Source organism: Lynx rufus, unplaced genomic scaffold (genome assembly GCF_022079265.1).
Source record: "Lynx rufus isolate CCGP_SWC_20201006 ecotype Redwood Valley unplaced genomic scaffold, mLynRuf1.p SCAF_1, whole genome shotgun sequence".
Lineage (NCBI taxonomy): Eukaryota > Metazoa > Chordata > Mammalia > Carnivora > Felidae > Lynx > Lynx rufus.
In genome coordinates, this window is record NW_025814823.1 from 198,234,522 (window position 1) to 198,253,337 (window position 18,816).

The 18,816-nt window shown below is 41.6% G+C and overlaps 1 protein-coding gene across 6 annotated transcripts in view; it reads right to left on the minus strand.

The window, feature by feature from the left end:
• The window catches only part of FBXO38 (F-box protein 38), a 56,370-nt gene extending 38,080 nt beyond the window's left edge, over positions 1 to 18,290 (minus strand). For 2 of the 6 annotated variants that reach the window (XM_047092576.1, XM_047092558.1), the window contains exons 1-4: positions 9,410 to 9,600; positions 5,143 to 5,276; positions 2,180 to 2,343; positions 1,817 to 1,982 (exon numbers count right to left, since the gene is read on the minus strand). In XM_047092576.1, coding sequence (XP_046948532.1) covers positions 1,817 to 1,982; positions 2,180 to 2,343; positions 5,143 to 5,276; positions 9,410 to 9,537 — 592 coding nt within the window. In that variant the 5' untranslated portion in view covers positions 9,538 to 9,600. Of the gene's footprint in view, positions 1 to 1,816; positions 1,983 to 2,179; positions 2,344 to 5,142; positions 5,277 to 9,006; positions 9,096 to 9,409; positions 9,601 to 15,852; positions 15,928 to 18,138 lie in introns of those variants that run through there. The other 4 variants (XM_047092532.1, XM_047092541.1, XM_047092550.1 and 1 more) reach the window with 4 other exon arrangements.
• Between the last annotated feature and the right edge of the window lie 526 nt (positions 18,291 to 18,816).

Sequence of the window (18,816 nt, forward strand, 5' to 3'; positions counted from 1 at the left end):
GCATATACACTGTATGGCAGCAGACAGGAAGTAAAATAGGGGATGAGACCAAAGGAAGAAAGGCAGAGGAAACGAAGTACAGACCGAGACTCAGGATGCAGAATTTACAAAGGTATGTTTAGCATCTACCAAGATGGTGGCAATTCTAATTAGGAATCTCAAAGTAGCAAGGGTGAGACAGATCTAGACAACACTGTGATATCCTGTGCCCAATCCACGTTTTGCCCCAGATCCATTCTATAAACAAAGGACAGTTACAGGTCCTCCCCTAATGTGCATTAATTTACTGTACACATTTGTATCACCATCACAGTGTTAAACTGCTGAATTAATCAAATGAATTAATGCATTTCAACAAAATTTACCAACCACTGATACCTGCAATGAACAATGACAGGAATTATGGAAAATATAAAGATATAAAAACAGTTTCTGACTTTACAGAGCCTGTGTTATAAACTGCAGATATCACAGAATCTTTGTATCTAAAAATCCAATCCCAAACTAGATATCCAAGTGCCTAATCAGAAGCACTCCTTGATCTTGTAAATAAAAGGCTGCTAGAGAGCTTTCCTCTTATGCCATAATTGTGCACATAAATCCTATTTAAGACCTACTTCTGTTAAAAAAAAAAATAATAATCATAGTAATTTTTTAAAAAATGGGGGAGGGGTGTGGGGGTGCCTGGGTGGCTCAGTTGGTTAAGCCTCTGACTTTGGGTCAGGTCATGATCACACAGTTCGTGAGTTCCAGCCCCCACACTGGGCTCCGGGCTGACAGCTCAGAGCCTGGAGCCTGCTTCAGGTTCTGTGTCTCCCTCTCTCTGCCTCTCCCCTGCTTGCGCGCGCGCACACACACTCTCTAAAATAAGTAAACGTTAAAAAAAAAAAAGACCTACTTCTTACCATCCCTGCTGCACTCCCTGCACCACCTCACCCAGTTTCAGAAATTTCTAGTTCTTAAACCATGACCAATACTCAGAATAATGCTTAGAGCAGAACAGATACTCAATAGGTGTATTTTTAAAAAAATATTTAATAATAAACATTAAAAGTCTAAGGTAACAGGAGTCCTCCCAAAATCCTTTCCATAATGTAAGCCAAAGGTAACAAATTTGGGGAAACATTTGCCCTTATTATTAGGTTGAAATTATTGTGACATAATTTCATCAACTATGTGGATGGAGGATGCACACTATAATCACTGCAAATAAGGTGCCTTTGGAAAAAAAGCACCCTATTTCCCATTTCTCAGGGAAAAAAGAGAAGTGGCAGAATTTTCCATTGGCTCTAGGTTGAACATAGGAGAATTTGTTCTAGAGCTGAGGTGTATAAAAAAGGAGCCTGTAGCTGCATGTAGCTATTTGACAAATGAACGTAAGATAAAAATTCAATTTTTCTGTTTCACTAGCCATAGTGGGCACATGGGATAGTACAAACATAAGACATTTCCATCATCACAGGAAGCTGTATTGGAGAAATCTCTGAAGGGCTGAACTAGGACCAAAAGGGCAGGGAACAAGGGCAGGATTCTGGCTCATTGAATAAAACAAGACAAAAAACAAAACCTACCAACTTTCAAAACTGCTCAAACCATCTTCAAAAAGGGAACAGACTGGTTGTGAGGCAGTATTTCTCTCACTCCCCAGACCCACCTAGGGCTCTTTAATGGGAAATATAAATTTGTGTACAAGCATTTCTCTGGCCATCATCAATCAACAGAGCCATTTCTAAAATTCTCATTAGTCCCTTTCAGTGACTATTCAATTACAGGACATTTCAAGGAGTCACAGGTGACCCAAGAGACATGTACTCACCAACTAAATGTAAAGTTTGAATTTTGGCTCCTATAGGAATTTTCAGTTTATTTTCAGGAGGAATTGGAAACGCTCCATTACGATTACGAAACTTCCCCAAAATATGAACATGCGGCATATATGTCCATATAGATTCTACCAACTCCAAATGAGAAGTTTCCACACCCTAGAAAATAATGCCAAGCAAGCATAAGAAAGGCTATTAATTTAGCATCAAAAGTGTCTATTTCTGTATCATAATATACTAAGTATGCAATGGGACTTGAATTTTGTTATGGATGAAATCTGGATGTGAGGGAACATGTTCTTTCATTCTCTGATATATTATTTCATCAATCAGTTGATGTCACCGGGTACACTCACCACTAAGTTTGGGCATGCCTGCAAAGCTTCCAGAACTCCTGGAATGCTAAAAGCCTCATGCCCCCGTACCCTTCGCCTCTCAAGGTATCTAGGGTGAAGGCCATATAGCTGTTCGACGTCTGGCATCTTCTTCAATAGTGTGAGAAAACTGGAATCTGTGAAGCCTGAGAAATTCAGAAGTATTTAGAGACAAGTTCACCTTTCTGTTCATGAACATTTACTAGTCACTTCTAATTTTTATCAAAAGTTAACAAAAGGTGTCATTTTAAAAATTTTGTAAGACTGACACTACAGCTGAACAAATGGTTAAACAGAAAACATATTCCTTAAGCAACAGAAGACATGTGTCAGAAACCCCACTTATCCTGAGTTAATATCTTACAGAGCTAAGGCTTTTTATCACTGCCTTGGTGGTGTTTAAGGCACAGAAATCTTCGACTAGGAACAACACACTTTTAACCTGGATAACTTGCACCTTTTACTGGACTGGTGGCTGAGGAAGGACCACCTACCTGATCAGCACCGCCTCCCCCCCCCCCAACCCAAAGGTACTCTCTGGTCCAGAGAACCTCTAGGGCTCTGCAGAGCACACAACTAAAAAATGAGTAAGATGTGAGGAAGCTCCCAGTTCTAACCTAAATCCCAACAAACCAGGTTCTCTTGGTCTATCCATTTCCTAATAATTACTCTATCCTGTGTTTATCACTCCCTGGACATTTTGGAAAAATGACATTCTGAAAACTGAAAATGAATTGAAATTGAAATGACATTCTGAAAAATGAAAATTTCATTTCTGAAAAAGACAAATGCAAGTTAGCTAAGAGTATCTAAGTGAGCCAAACTGAAAGGATGCTGAGCTCACAGAAAGCTATTTATCTGGGAGGCTGACTGTGTTCCATCCACCAGATGGGAACAGTAAGGCAGATTACTTCCACCACTGCAGGGGTTTTGGTATGGTAAGTAGGGAGACAGTTGATACTTCATTATCTGGGATGTTTTGTCTATAATGGAGGTTGTCAGAGAGTCACTTGTCTGCTCACTAATGACAGCTAAAATTATTAATTCTCAAGAACAGAAATGAAACCCCAAATCACTAAGTCTTACATGAGTTGTTCTATTTGCACAGGGCTGGTGCAGATGATTGTGTTAACTTTCGAATCACAAAACTGAAGAGTTAAGAAGAGACCTCAAGGATCACTTGGTCTGATTACAATAACAGCTCTTGCAAAGCAACCTTCACTAACCGAACCAATCAATGTGCTAACCATTCTATACTCTCTCATCTACTCTCACAACCCCCCAAAAAGGTAACTGCCCCACTTATGAATGTAAAAAATGAACTTGAAAGAACTGAAAAGCTACCATGTGGGAGAGCCAGAATTCAAAACCAGGTGTGACCACTGCCAATGCCCATCCTCTTTTGTCACATACTTACTACACATTGTCTCTCGTTAAAAAATCGGTAACGTTCTACCTTTACAGAGATCATGTGACAATCCAAAGAACTTGCATATGTAAACCATAAAAACCATGGTTATCGTTACTACATAGAAAATTGGGGCTTAAATTCTAGGTTTAAACTAATGCCAGGGTGGCATTAGTAAGCAAAGTTAAAGAGATCTTATTCTAGGCTACAGACTGTCTGCTTCAATCCTCTTTTACAGTCACTGCAGGAATGGGAAGCTTTGGGCTCACAGTTATTTATCACAGTCTGAAAGAAATCAGCAAAGATTCTCTTCTAATTTGATAAGGGACAGAGATGTTAATGCAAAGACTGCATCACACAGGGACTCTGCTATCTCGCCTGATACAGTACATTAATCCCATCGCCAGAATTCCTGCTGACCTAACCTCTGTTAAAACAAATCTAACATAAGGAATGACAGTCATTTTCACACTGCCCTCATTTTTTGTCTTTCCTGCTATAACTGATCACTCTTTGGAAAACAATGAGCTCTTTTCCCTCAGAATGGTTTCTTTGAAGTATTTGAGGACAACTGTGGTTTGCCTCCCACTGAGCTAAGTTCTAGCCTTAGGTCTCTGCAATGTTCTTCACAAAAAGGTATATGCTGATAACTAGCTCTGGCCAAAGGATAAGAGCTACCAGTTGACTAATGATCTTTTTGAAAGTATACAGCCCCCCAAAGTGTATAATATTCCCGTATTGCAGAGATAGTCTGCCCTATTCTACTTCACTTCTGTCAAGGCTCCCCCACCCCACCCTCATCACATCTTCAAAATACCAGAATTGGGATAATGCTAATAAAATGTGGTTCAACAAGACATTTAAAATTGCTACATAGCAGTAACTAAAGGGCACTAATAAATGGATTGGTGTTAACTGAAAAGAAGCCTTGACTGGCCCTTAATTTTAATTCTTCCCTTTCAGATGTGCTCTACTTAACTAAAGTCACCAACTTTCTTATCTGGTCTCTACCTGAGGTCTGTTTTGTGGTCAGGCCACTAACTCTGAAATCTTCACCTGTAAGGCGAATTATGCCTTGAGAATCTCTAAGACCTAGCATAGTCTCAAGGGCTAAAGAAATGAAAGCTCCAGAAGTGCAAATTTCTGTGGCCTGCTGGAGCAGCTTTACAAAAACTGATTAATATTTGTTTAACCAGAGGATGCCATTAAGGGGTACAGAAAAACTATGAAAACCTGCATCGTAGAACAACATTTTGTCTAATATAATAGACATATATTGAATTAACAGCTAAATAAGTATTCTCCAATCATATACTTGTGGAACAGGTTGATACAGCTCCTTAAGGAACTAAAACTGTAAAGCCTCAAGCAAAACACATTTTATCAACCCAAACCAACCTAAGTAATTTAGATAACATTCTGCCTCACTACCTACGAGGTGATTTAGATTACCTATCTTAAGACAAGTAATGTTTGATGGGAATATTATTAATTTCTAGTAGGACTCCAAGGTACCTTACAGGCTAAATCCACTTACCACTTGGCATGTATTCCCACCACCGCCCTGCACAGAGATCCACAACCCTCACCACTCTCAGATATAGGGTCACTGCTTCTTTTAGCTTCCTGGAAAGACATTCCATACACATGATATCCTGCAGAGGGAGGTACCTTTGTGAGAGAAAGAAACTCATATTTATCAAGTGGATAAGTACTTCCTCTCACCAACAGGTTACTTTTTTTCCTTCTCCAACCCCTCAAATAAGACTTTAGAAATATTTACAGGGTTTTAAGATTAACATGCACTTAAAGCTTTTCACTAAAAACAGAGGAGTCCGAAAATACTCAAGCATCCAAATAAAGTACTGAGATCCCTCCAAAGGGTGTTTGCTAAAACCTGCCTTTCTCCTTTTAAGTCTTCACAAACCAACAAAATCTCAAGGAAAAAAAAAAAAAGAAGAAGAAAAAAGATTTCAGTGCATCTCCAGGCCTCACAGTAAGGGAACATGAACAAGATCAGAGAGAACTAATCAATATGAGCATGGCCAATATAAGTTTATAGCTTTTACAGAATCCATTTCCTGTAGTGGCTAAAAAAATTCCTCTATGCTCCCTCAACACCACCCAGAAACTCTACGATTTTCTCCATCAACAATATGTATACTAAGTTTACAGTATACCATTTTTTTCCTATATCTTTTTACCTTTTAGATCACACTCTGATAAAAGTATTGCATAAGCATTAAATGAGAACACCTCATCTCAACTACAATTTCCTCTTTTCCAACTTCCCCTGCTATCTCTTCCTTCCTGAAACTTTTCAACTAACCTCTACTTTTGTTGTTTTTAGCAATAGCAATATGCATTTTGAAAGATCAAAAAATTTCATCTTTCTCTCTTCCTAAACACCTCTCCATGCACACCTAGATGATGAGGATGATTTTTTTTTTTTTTTTTTTTAAGTAAAGTGGCGCCTGGGTGGCTCAGCTGGTTAAGCGTCCAATTCTTGATTTTAGTGCAGGTCATGATCTCATGGTTCGTGGGTTTGAGCCCCATATCGGGCTCCGTGCTGGCCGTGGGGAACCTGCTTAGGATTCTCTCTCTCTCTCTCTCTCTCTCTCTCTCTGCCCCTACCCTGCTTGCTCTCTCTCTAAATTAATTAAAAAAAAAAAAAAAAAAAGGTAAAAACAGAGGCTCAGTCAGTTTAGCTTCTCTTGGTTTCGGCTCAGGTCATGTAATGGGTTCATGTAATGGAGCCCCAAGCAGGTTCTGCTTGGGATTCTCTCTCTGCCCCTTCCCCCCTTCTCTCTCAAAATCAATAAGTAAAAACTATTGAAAATTTTTAAAAAGGTAGAAACTACCTTTTATTGAGCTCACATTATGTCACAGACACTGTACCGTAGTCACTGTTTCACGACTTTACAAAGTAGCTTGTTCTTCATTTGCCCTCCCCCAACCTTTTTCTTTCTTTCTCTGCTAGGCTGGGTTCCCTATCACTCTGGCTAGCAGTTGATTTTGGTCAAAGTACATGATAGGCAAAGGCTTTCTGCTATCGCTAGTCGCCTAGTTGAACTCTTCACCCCTTATGAACCTCTCTCAATCGTCCCTTCATTAAATGAGCTTCAAATTCTGAGGCTGAGTGTATGTACCCTGTTTCCTGCTAGAACTCCCACTGATACAGGAGGTGCTATTTTACAAGTGGGAAAACAAACTCACAAAAGTTAACCTGCAAAAAGTCAACAGCTAGGAAAGAGGAAGGAAGAGCAGGGATGTCAACACAGTTGGTTTTGACTCTAATTCCTAAAAATTAAGCTAATTCTAAAAAAAAAGTCTAAGTGTGTCTGCTGAGTATTTCTCTGCTCCATTTTTTTTCCACCTCTGGACTCTCCCGCTTCCCTTTTAAACTCTTTAAAGAGAATAAAATCAAACCTTACTTTACACACTTACACGCGCATGTGCGCGCACGCACACACACACACACACACACACACACACACACACACACAAGCATTACAGCTTACAGCCTCCAAAACTCAGATATAAGTAGGATAATTTTCAGAAATGACAGGACTCTATGTTTTATAAACAATGAAAAATACTCAATTTGTTTTCTGAATCAAGTTACACACTAAAGAATTTTTGCCTCAAATCACTGATTATTATCCAAAGTTTTTGCCTAAGTAAATATTACAATCCCTTTAAATACAAATAGATCAGTGATCACATGAAGATTACATCATATTTGCCCTCAGGAAAAAAAATGTATTAGAAGAGATGTGACACTTGATTCCATTTCTTCCATTTGAATAGTCTTTTCAAACTGCAAAATGTTATCTGACTCATTCTCAACTTAAAATATGGTCCAATTCTTTTATATGTCCTGCCATTATTCAACAAATATCTAACACATATTCCTAGAAACAATTTTACCTATGCTTTCTTCCAGGATTTTAACAATGTTATTATTTAACTCACTGATGCCTTTAGAATTTGTTGTCAGATAAGGGAGAGAAGAACATACTTTCATTACTTTCTCCAAATGGTTTTTGGGTTATGACATCATCACTGAAGAATCGACTCAGCTCTTCCTCACTGATATGAATACCAAGTTTATCATAAACTAGATCCGAATATACATTTGAATCCGTATATATACCTATGTATATAATATATATACCTATATATATATTACCCAACTATCTGTGATTTCTCTAGTACCAAATCTTCAATTATTGTATATTTTAGATTATATATGTACATATCGCAGGGTTAGGCTCTTTTTCTGAAAAAACTTCAGACATCCTTCTGCCAAATGAACTTTAGCATCCTTTTGTTACATTATAAAAATTCTGTTATTCTGGGTTACCTATTCCCAGACAGAAGTGAACTGACAAAACTACAGTATCACACAACAATCTGTGGAAGATAAAGAATAATACAAATTCATGTCAGAAAAGAAAAATAAGGTACCTGTGGTTCCCTACAGTAGTTCTGCTATCATTATTTTAAAACTTCTCGGGGTGCCTGGGTGGCTCAGTCGGTTGAGCAGCCGACTTCAGCTCAAGTCATGATCTCACAGTTCATGGGTTTGAGCCCTGCGTCGGGCTCTGTGCTGACAGCTCAGAGCCTGGAGCCTGCTTCCATTCTGTGTCTCCCTCTCTCTCTGCCCCTCCCTCTCTCTCTGCCCCTCCCCTCCCCTGCTCGCACTCTCTCTCAAAAATAAACATTAAAAAATTTAAAAAAAAAACTTCTTAATCGGCAAATATTCAGTAATTTTTAAAAATTCAAAACATTTCTAAGAACTCCATGTATGGAAACTTCCTGAAGGTAAATAAAACAATCGAAAAGCCAAATGCTTGGAAAACTCCATCGCAATTTTTAAGGAAAAAAACTGGAAGCAATCCAGATGTCAGACCACAAGGGAGAAGTTAATTATCAAGTCATAGTCAATGACTAAGATGCTAATTAGGAAGACCCCGTCGCAATATGAAAAAAGGCAGAACACAACATAACCGCTAATGCTCACTAAGCGCTTATGCTATGCAGTGTGCTGAGTGCTTTAAAAGCATCAGCTCACTGAATGCTTACAGTTAACATCTTTATTGATCGCTGGTCTGAGGCAAGTAAATCAAAGTCTCATGATTCACACTCAGGTCTCCAACTCCAGAGACAAGGTGTATTAGGGTTGTTTATCTGAATGAACAGTGACTGACAGAAGCAAGCAGGGGAAACTGGAATGACAGGTTTTTGTTTTCACTTCTTGTTAAAATGCAGTCTGGAAAATAACATAATCAAAAAATCTGTTTTTGAAAAAAACTTTACCACAAAACAACTTCAATGTGTGCACTGCATATAGTAACGATGGGTATTATTTCATGAAACTTTTATTTCAATCACTTACATATATGTGCATAATGAAGAAAATGTTTCTCACTGTGGTTTGTAGTCAAAAAAGTCAGAAACACTGCCTTATGTTGTACACACATGGTACTGTAATAACAAAAGTCAACAAATCAGTCAATAAGAATTCCAAGAAGTCTGGAATGTTAACATAGTCTAGAGAATGGATGTCCAACAGAACTTATCGCAACAAAAGTTATCTCTATCGTTAATGTCTACGCTGTCCTACACAGTAGCTACGAGACACATAGGGCCAATGTAACTGAGGAATCGGGAGTTTTAATTTGATTTCATTTAAATTTAAATGCCATATGTAGCTAGTGACTACATAGAGAGTGCAGCTCCAGAATTTGCCCCTACTTATACATTCTAGGTGGGTAAAAATCAACCAAACAAAATCTTACCTAAAAATATGACAAAGCACTTCATGTGAAAGTTGATTCATATAATCCTTTGTTTCATCGGATATGGTTTCCTCAGGGATTTCATTATTCATGAGACATGTTTTAACACTTTTCTTTCGTGGACCCATTGCTATGTTATCTCCAGTATCAAAGAGCAAATCTTCCCTCTTGGTTACTTGACTGCAAAGCACCTGAAAGCAAGCAGAGAATAGAGTAGACTAAATAAAGCACACCAAACCCAAACTCAGAAATTATCCCTATAAAACAGACTTTTGTAAAACCATGCTTACTTGAAAAGAGAAAGAAGGGTACCCACAGACCACATTCAAATTAATAAAAACATTACACAAAACCCACAGAACATCTTTTTCTGAAGAGCAGCAGAGAATATAAAAATGCATTATTTAGAACAAGCAAAAATAATTCAAGGAATCAGGATTCTACATTCTATTCTGTACTCTGTTCCTTCCTAGCTAATTCACTCAGTCTCCCCAAGCATCAATTTCTTCCACTGTAAGCTAAGATCATTAAACTAGGTTAACAAAACTCCTTCCAATTACAGAGCTCCCAACCCTAGGACCATCCCTCACACAGAAGGTACAAGAGGACTGTTGGGCTCTAGTCCTGGATCTGCCAAACTACTTCTATGAACTTGAGTCACCTTTTAAATTCTTCATTTTCCCCCCCTATAAAGTCAGGGGATTAGACTCCACAAGTAGGTCCCAGAACCCTTCATAAATCTGATAAAAATTACAGACCTTCTGCTCAAAATCTAAAGACTGTTTATGTGCAATTTCAGAGAGAGAACAAAACCACCCTTTTCCTCTCCTGTAAACATTAAGGAGCAAAGGTTAATTCACTTTTGTGTCAAATGTATGTTTCGCTTGTTTTTAAAATAAGCTTTGGGGTGTGCCTGGGTGGATCAGTCGGTTAAGCGTCAGACTTCGGCTCAGGTCATGATCTCAGTTCGTGGGTTCAAGCCCCACGTTGGGCTCTGCACTGATGGTGTGGAGCCTGCTTTCGATCTGGTCTTCCTCTCTCTCTCTGCCCCTGCCCCACTTGAGCTCACACACGTGCTCTCTCTCCCTCTCTTTCAAAATAAATAAAAATTCATAAAATAAAAATAAAATAAACTTTAGTAAAGGAAGAGAGGGGAGGAGGGAGGAAAAGGAGAGGATGGGGGGGGCGGAGAACAAATTAAAGTCAGATGAGCAAGCACCCAGAGGTTTGTTTTATTTTGCTGACCAGGATAAGAGGGAACCATGTGAAAATAGTGTCCTTTAAATAGCATTATCAATTATCATTGGTAAAATTCTCAAAAATGTCCTGGACTCGAACTCCAAGAGCTCTAGATCACAGCCTAACCTTCGTCATGCCACAGTGATGCACAGAAGTGCAGTTCCAAATCAGCGGATCTCTAGTAACTGCTCCGTTTCGTGCACCACCTTCTCCTTTTCCCTAATTGTAATCCTTTACTATTAAAACTTGCTAAAGTGGACTGCATGCTTCTATCTTCCTACAAAGTAGACTCATTAAAAGTTTAACCTTTTCCTGATGACCGGAGTTTATCAATAGGATTCCATGATGCCTCTCCTCAGGGACTATGCAAGTCTGTGGGGTTCTTGGGGACCCTTTGCTCTACCGGTAAATGGGAGCAAACTACAAGGCTAAGCGAATCCTCAAGATTTCTTGTGCCTGTGTGTGTTCTGGTCTCTTCCCTCACAGACAGGTCACCTGTAATTTCTGGCAGTTAGCAGTGTGCTTGCTCCCCTTGCATTACACACACACACACACACACACACACACACACACACACCCCTACCTCTAATCCCTCTCTAATTTGTTGCCTCTTCAGCCATGGCCTAGGAAACCAGAACAACATGTCTTTACAATTGTGTGGATGAGTATCAACAGGCAACTGGCAGTACAGACCTAAGGGATTCCGCAGAGTAGGAGCATGAGCTACCATGCTCTCAATTCATGACATCTCTTTTGCTTTCTCAAAAGCTTATTTGTATGTTGACCGTCCCATTTTGGCTAACAGACCTCTGGAGACAGAAAAGTTTGTACTGAGAACTGCCCACAAAAAAAGTTATAAATACACTCGTCTGTTTCTATCACTGCCCAACTTTTCCTATTCACTGCCCCCTCTGGCAAAATGAACCTTTCCATCTCACGACAGCGCTGAAACTGCTCTAAGGTTATTTTGATCTCCTCGTCATGAAAGCCCACAGGCTCTCTTCCGTGCTCCCCTCACCTGACCCATCTGTAGTATGGGCCAGTGCTGACCACTGTGTCTACGAAAACTTCTCATCATGTGACTACTTCTCCCCAAAGTAATACTCTCTTGATCATCTTTATTCCTGCATGACCACTCCTCAGTCTCCTTTGCCAATTCACCCTAGAATCCTCTTCTCCCAGGGGCAACTGTATCCATTCTTGGGGCTTCCTCTACTACAAGTACACTTAAAACAAACAAACAAACAAAAGTATTCTAGTTGCTATCCCTCCTGAGCTCTAACCTTTACTTCCTCTGCTTATGAGAAACCTTCATCTCAGGATCTTGAACATCCTTCAAAAATATTATGCCCAACCTGAACTCTCTCCACAACTACAACCACCCCCCAACCCAAAACATGTTCAGACACACACACACACACACACACACACACACACACACACACACACACCTGCTTTCCCTACTCTAGTTTACCAGATGCTCAAATGAGAAACCTTGAAATCAGTCTCAAATACTGCTCTTGCAACCACGCCTGCGGGCCTTCAGGCCTCTATCAATCCTCACCTGGCCGACTGCAATGGCTTCCTCAATGATCTCCTTGGAGCCTGGAGCAAAGCCTACCACACAGCACGCCCACAGTAAGTAATTTGCTGAATAAATGCTTAACGTATCATACTCCACGTTGAAAGCAGAATGAGCTTTTTAAAACATTCTTCTGATTGCATATTAAGTGGAAAAAGCAAGATGTAGGTTATGCAGAAAGTATGACCTTATTTGCATAAGAGAAAAAGGACAAATATGCTTGTGTTTGCATGGGACATTTCTGGAAGGTCCCACAACAAAATAATAACAGTGGTTACCCTTGGGGAGAACAGAGGGTTAGGAAAGGAGGAAGAGATTTTTACTTTCCATATATTCTTCTCCATTATTTGAAAATTTAATTTGTTTTGTATATTAAACCTCTTAAACAACAAAAACAAAAACACCCAAATCAGCCTGCAAGGAATCCTAGTTTGCATAGGGTAAAATATTTCCCATCTAGTCTCACAGCACCTTCCCAGTCTTATCTTTCAATCCTTAGCCCTTGTTCCTCAGGACACTCGCTCCAGCCACACCAATGTCCTCAGGGCCCCCAAACATTCATCTTTCATTCCCAATTAGCTATTAACTCTGACTAGCTGTCCTTCCCTCCCCATTTTTTGCCTAAAACACCACTAACCTGCTTTCAAAATCTAGCTTAAAGGTTAAGTCCTTTGTGAAAACTACTCACCTCCTCTTTTGAGCTCCCTGTGACACTCAGCATATGCTTCTCCTATAAAAACTTGTGTAGTATTTTCTTGGCCACGGTTCTGCCAAGAAAAGAATCTCAAATCTCCTACTTCTAGGTGAAGACAAGTCTTTGCTCACAATAAATCCTCAAATATCTGATGTATGAACATCCATCATTCTTTCCATTATTCCAGAGGCATCCAGTAGCTTCAAGGCTGCTAAGAACTATTTCATGGTCCTATGAGCAGTCTGTTTGCTATGGCAGCACTCAATGATCTTAGCAACGAGCTTCTAACCCTGACAAAAATGCAGTCCAATTTTAATCCATAGGATTAAACACAAAAGAAACAGCTATCTGCACCTACAAATGCCTCAAGGAGACTATTAACCAGTTTCAACCAACCCAACCATGGATGAATTTCCCAGCTATTATATTTTAGCACATGCTTCACTTTTAAGGATCTGGACAACTCTAACCTTTCATGAATACCTGTTCTTGATTTTCATCCTTTAAGCACAAATCTTTCGTAGCCTTCCTCCCCCTTTTTTTTTCTCTACCAAATCCACACCACTAGCAATTTATACCCTCTTCTTATGATTCCACCTTTTGCTGTTCCCTATTATTTTGCAAGCTGTGATTTTGTGGGAATCAGGTTTAGTAGCCTCAGTGCACAACCTGCACTTGAAGTTTTAAACAAAACAGACTGCACCTTAACTTTGAGTTTATAGAATTTCACTTGTTTAGAACTCAGAAAAAAATACTCACAGGTATGATTTCATACATTATGCAGAGATCAGGTGCCCAGCAAGCCCACAAAAACCTATTTAACTTATAGTATGCGTTAACACTAACTACTGAAGGGCCTAAATTAGCAGCACTAACAACATTTTAGGTGAAATTATGTACATCATTTTCCATATCGTGCCTAGAGTTGAAGACTTAGTCATGCAGCTACCTACTTGACAGCAGGTGGAGTAGTGACTCCCCTGCCTTAAGCCTCTGGTGGGGGACCCGTGAAGATGAACACTAGGGTAAAAGATAAGATCTCCATCCTACATCCAGGGGCTTAACAGTCAGGACCCACAGCCAGAGGAAAGCCATCAGTCCTCTCCTCCTCCAAGCAGGTGCCCCTAGAAATATCCAGGAGATAAAAAGATTCCTCATTAAAGGACTCATTTATTTTGAGTGCTATCACCACTCCAACTCTACAGAGGACAACAAAATTATTTCAACGAAGGTTGGCCTCATCTTCCATTTCAGTGAAATACTAGCCAGGCTATGCTGAGAGAAACAGAGGCCTGGTATCCCTGTATGAGAAGAAAACACCATGCAAGACCAGCAAAATCCAAGTGATGATGCAGTCTCTCTTGTAGGTGCACTCTTCTCTTCTTAATTGCTTTTCTTTTAGTGGGATGAGGGATAAAAGCAAGTGAGAATAGAAAACTGGACTTCCACATCTTGGGTTTCCCCCTACCCCTATATCCAACATATCGTCATTTGCCATTTGAGAAACTCAACGAGGTAGGAAAGGTGCAAAGCAGAAGCGGGTTAAACGGAAAAGAGGAAAGGAGGGAAAATCCTATTATCAACGGTAGGTAAAGATGAAGCAATGATGCGGGCCTAGCAGAAGAGTCACAGAGGGTAAGGGAGAGGGAAGTATAAGTAACAGGTGAGTAACCATATGTGAAGAATATATTCTGCAGCACCAGGTGTTATTTCTAGGGTTAGCAAGTTCTGGAGGCTCAGACTTTAAAATGTCATTCTGGCAGAAGTACAAAATCCCAGAATGTCAAAGCTGAAGGGGCCCTCAGAGACCACCTGGTCATGCAGTTCTTAACTTTTTGTGGGTCACAAACCCTTCTGGGACTATGGTGAAAGCTGCACATCTTCTCCCCAAGAGGAAAATAAAACATACCCAGACTTGTGCATGATGAATTTCATATGCAATCTTGGGGACTTCACAGACACATCAAAGCTCACCCAGAGGTCCCTACCTAAGACCAGCTCCCTCAATTTTCAGATGGGACAAACAGAACCAGGGAAGAGAAGTCAGTGGCCCCAGAATATGTATTAAGTGTCAGGATTCAAGCTGGGATTCGGACTTCCCAGCCTACACTACACCTACATCAAGTCAGGCTCCGTACCTCGGCTGTTTCTCTGCACTCCAGAGCCTGGCCACTGCTCTGAGATGGGCTTCTGGACGCTCTGACAGAAATGCTGCTGACCGCACCCTCCTCCACAAATCAGGGTTTGTGGTCCTTCTAATGTAGGCTTCTACTCAACAGCCCTCAGCAGTCCTGGGGATGCTATATTCTGTGGCTGGCTGTTCAGCAGACCTTAGCTACCAGAAGCATCTTTTTCATCCTGGCGGTGCAAGTACGTTCCAAGTAGTAAACCCGACTTGTCTGTGTGTATTCTTTAAGCCAGGGGTCTTGCTGTAATACACTTTCTCTTAGGTCTGCTCTTCTTCCAGTCTGTAGGTTCAAAACTCCTTTCTTCCCAAACAGAACTACACTATCCTCTACTAATTCAGTTCATTCTCTTTGCTCCCAAATTTACCCCTCTCTTTTAATCCTTGACCCTCAAGGCTATCTCCACCTCTTACGGGGAAGCACCAACATTTGCTTGCTTGCAAAATCAAGTTCTTTTCCTTTTAATCCTCTATTAAGGATTAAAACCTCTGGAGAGATTGTAACACTATTCACAATTCTGACAGTTGCTGGTATCTATACAAGTCCTGTATCAATCCACTCCTTCACTCCCTAAATGTCACAACTAAAAATCTTCCTATACCTGTACCATCTCGCCAACATCCTCCTCCATCCCTGACTTACTCTACTAATTACTCCTTTCCTCAGATCACACGAGGCCCTCCCGGGTATGTGTTTTATCTCTTATTAACACACTGGACAGGGCAAAGATAAACCAACTTACCTTACAACTAAACAGAAAACTTAAGAGATCTCTTCTTCTATAAAATTTTCCTAATACTGAACCAATTCTTCATTCTGTATCTAAATAAGAATTCCATGGAGAAACTCCTTTTAAAAAAAATTTTTTTTAAATTAATTGATTTACTTTGAGAGACAGAGAGAGCGCAAGCAGGGGAGGGGCAGAGAGAGAGAGAGGGAGAATCCCAAGCAGGCGCTGCACTGTTAGTGCAGAGCCAGATGCAGGGCTCGAACTCCAGAAACTCTGAGATCATGACTTGAGCTGAAACCAAGAATCAGACGCTTAACCAACTGAGCCACCCAGGCGCCCTGAAACTCCTTCTATTCTTGATTGCTGCTATCCGTTCATCCGTCTATCTCCTCATTCACTTACTACCTACTAAGTGCTAGATGGTGACGGAGTCGTTCTTCCTGTGAAACGTAGCCTTAGAATGCAGTCTTAGTCTTCATTGCCCTCACTAAAAATACCTTTCTCCCATTTAAAACTTCCCAATGTCCTCATCATCCCATCTGGTCAGGGGCTTTCCTGCCCTTCAGGTTCTAATGCCTTTCTTTATTGGCTTCAGCTTGCTCGTATCAAAACAATCTTGCGCATCACTTAATATGACCCCATTCCTAACATCATAAACATTCTGTGTCTACTACCTAGGATAGTCTCTCTTGCCTAAAGAAATGCCACACCACACCCACCAAGCTGGTCCGAAAACAAACACAAATGGAATTATAGTGTCAAAAGGGTCTAGGAATCATCCAGTCCAACCCTTCATCTTCCAGATAAAGAAAAGTGAGGCCCAGAGATGTAAGCTGGCTTGTCCAAAGACACAAAGTCAGAAAGTACCAGTACTTAAGCAAGGATACAGGTCTTGAACTCCAGTGCAAGACCAATTTTATTTTTACTATGTCACTTCACCTTACTGAAACCGAGTTTTTTTTTCTTTTTTTCCTATGCTATGGCTTAGTATCTTTTCCACTAAAGCGTGTACCTCCAGGCACACATCCATTTAAACAAACACACACGAAAAAGTTATTCTTTGCCCTGAGAGAACATAAGAATCACAGCACTGCAAATTTTAAAAGCAGGGAAGGAGCCTTAGGGATCACCTAAACCAGAAATTGTCAGAAGTTAAAAATTAGAAGCACAGACGTTTCAATCTATAGGACTACACAATGTGTAGCTTTCCATACTCCATCTCTTTCCTCTCCCAGAAAGTCATGGCCTTACAAGAGCCATTATTTTACTCTTCAGTTATGCTCAGAGTATGGGAAAGAGGATTACGAACCAGTAACCTAATCCTACGCTCTCATTTGCCAGATGAGAACTCTCAAGTCAAGAGAGTCAGAAGGAATTTGTCCAAAGTGCCAGCAAGTTAATAGCAGCTTTAAGAGAAAAAACAAGGTCTCCCGTTTTTCGCACAGGGGTGTTTTCACACTGCGGGTATAGATGCATAGACCCAAGCCATCAGGACAGAGCTTCCCACTGCACAAGAGCCTTCCTAAGCGCCCAGGTGCCCTCGGCCAGTCTGGTGTCTGGAAAGAAACACGGTAGACGTCTCTTATCAGTCAACTCCAGGCTCTACAGGAGACAGGGAAGACAAGCTTTTCAGGTCTGTCTCTAAGGAAAGACTCCTTTAAAGGGAGTTGAGAATCTGATTTTCAGAGCTAAGAGAAGCATCAGAGGCAACCAACACCTTCACTTGACAGATAAGCAAACGGTGCTACGGAGAGAGTGATGGGCCTGGGCAAGGTCACACAGTTGAGTCGGTGGACGGGGTAAGACCAGAATTTGAGGCTCCTGATCCTAGGGCTGGCTGCCTCTCAAAGACGTATTCATTGCGTCTTGCTCAGGGACACCCCCTCAGTACGCTGACTACAGGGCTTCCTTAATTTACCGGTTGAAACACTGACAACGTAAAAATCGTAGAATTCCTGACACCCGGGGTGGGATGGGGGTCCCATAAGTTGTCCAGGCCAACCCCCCAGTCCGCCCCTATCCTGAGGAAATCGAGACCCGGAGAGAATTTTGTAGGCTAGAATCTTGGGCCAGGTGTGGACAAGGTAAGCAAGCCCCGCAAACAGGGCCTACAAGGCCAAGCACCACAAATCCAATCCCTGCTCTCCGGGACGCTCTAGGCCTGAAAGGGGCCCGAGACCGAGAGCCCGGGCGGTCGGGAGCCCGGGAGCCCCTATCCGGCCGCCTCCGTCCCGCCGCCCACACCCCCGGCTCTGCGGCCCGCCGCCGGTCCCCGGGCCCTCTCGACAGCCGCCTCACCTACGCCGGCCCTCCGTCTGTTATTGTGGTTGAGAGGGAGGGAGAAACGCTACAGACACTTCCCGCGGCCCCCACCGCCGCGGCGCTTCCGCTTCCGCCGCCGCTCAGGCATTTCCGGGGGGTTGCCTTCCGGGGCTGGGCCCGCTCCCCTTGTCCATGTTGGGTGTGGGACGCAGGCGTCTAGTCTCGGCAGCCATGTTACGCGTGGCGGTTTGTGAGGGCGCTGGCGTCAGTCCATCTTTACCGGGACGGCGTCGCCGCGCCGGAAGCGCCTAGAGTCTGACGCCGGGGGGCGGGGGGGGAAGGCTGTCAGGACCCTGTGGTTTGCACCTCGCTCTGCCCGTGCCTGGCGGTCTCTGATAAGCCTTTGGACCTCGTGTTGCCATTTGCAAAACGACTGCATTCCAATAGAGAATTTTCCAGAATTCGTCTAGCTAAAAAAATTTTTTTTTTTTTTTGCCGGCGGGTAGGGTGGGAGGAGTTGTGGGGGAAAGTTAACGATGTTACTGTTAAATTAGTTTTTCTCTACCTTGGGGACATTGTTTCTGCACATAATGAACAGTGTTTTACAGTTTCTAAAAGGGTCGCGTATGAGTGTCTCATTAAGAACTGCCTAGCGCTCTCACAAACGGGCAGGAATCAGTGTCTTTGTTTAATGGCTCAAAATTACCCTCAGAG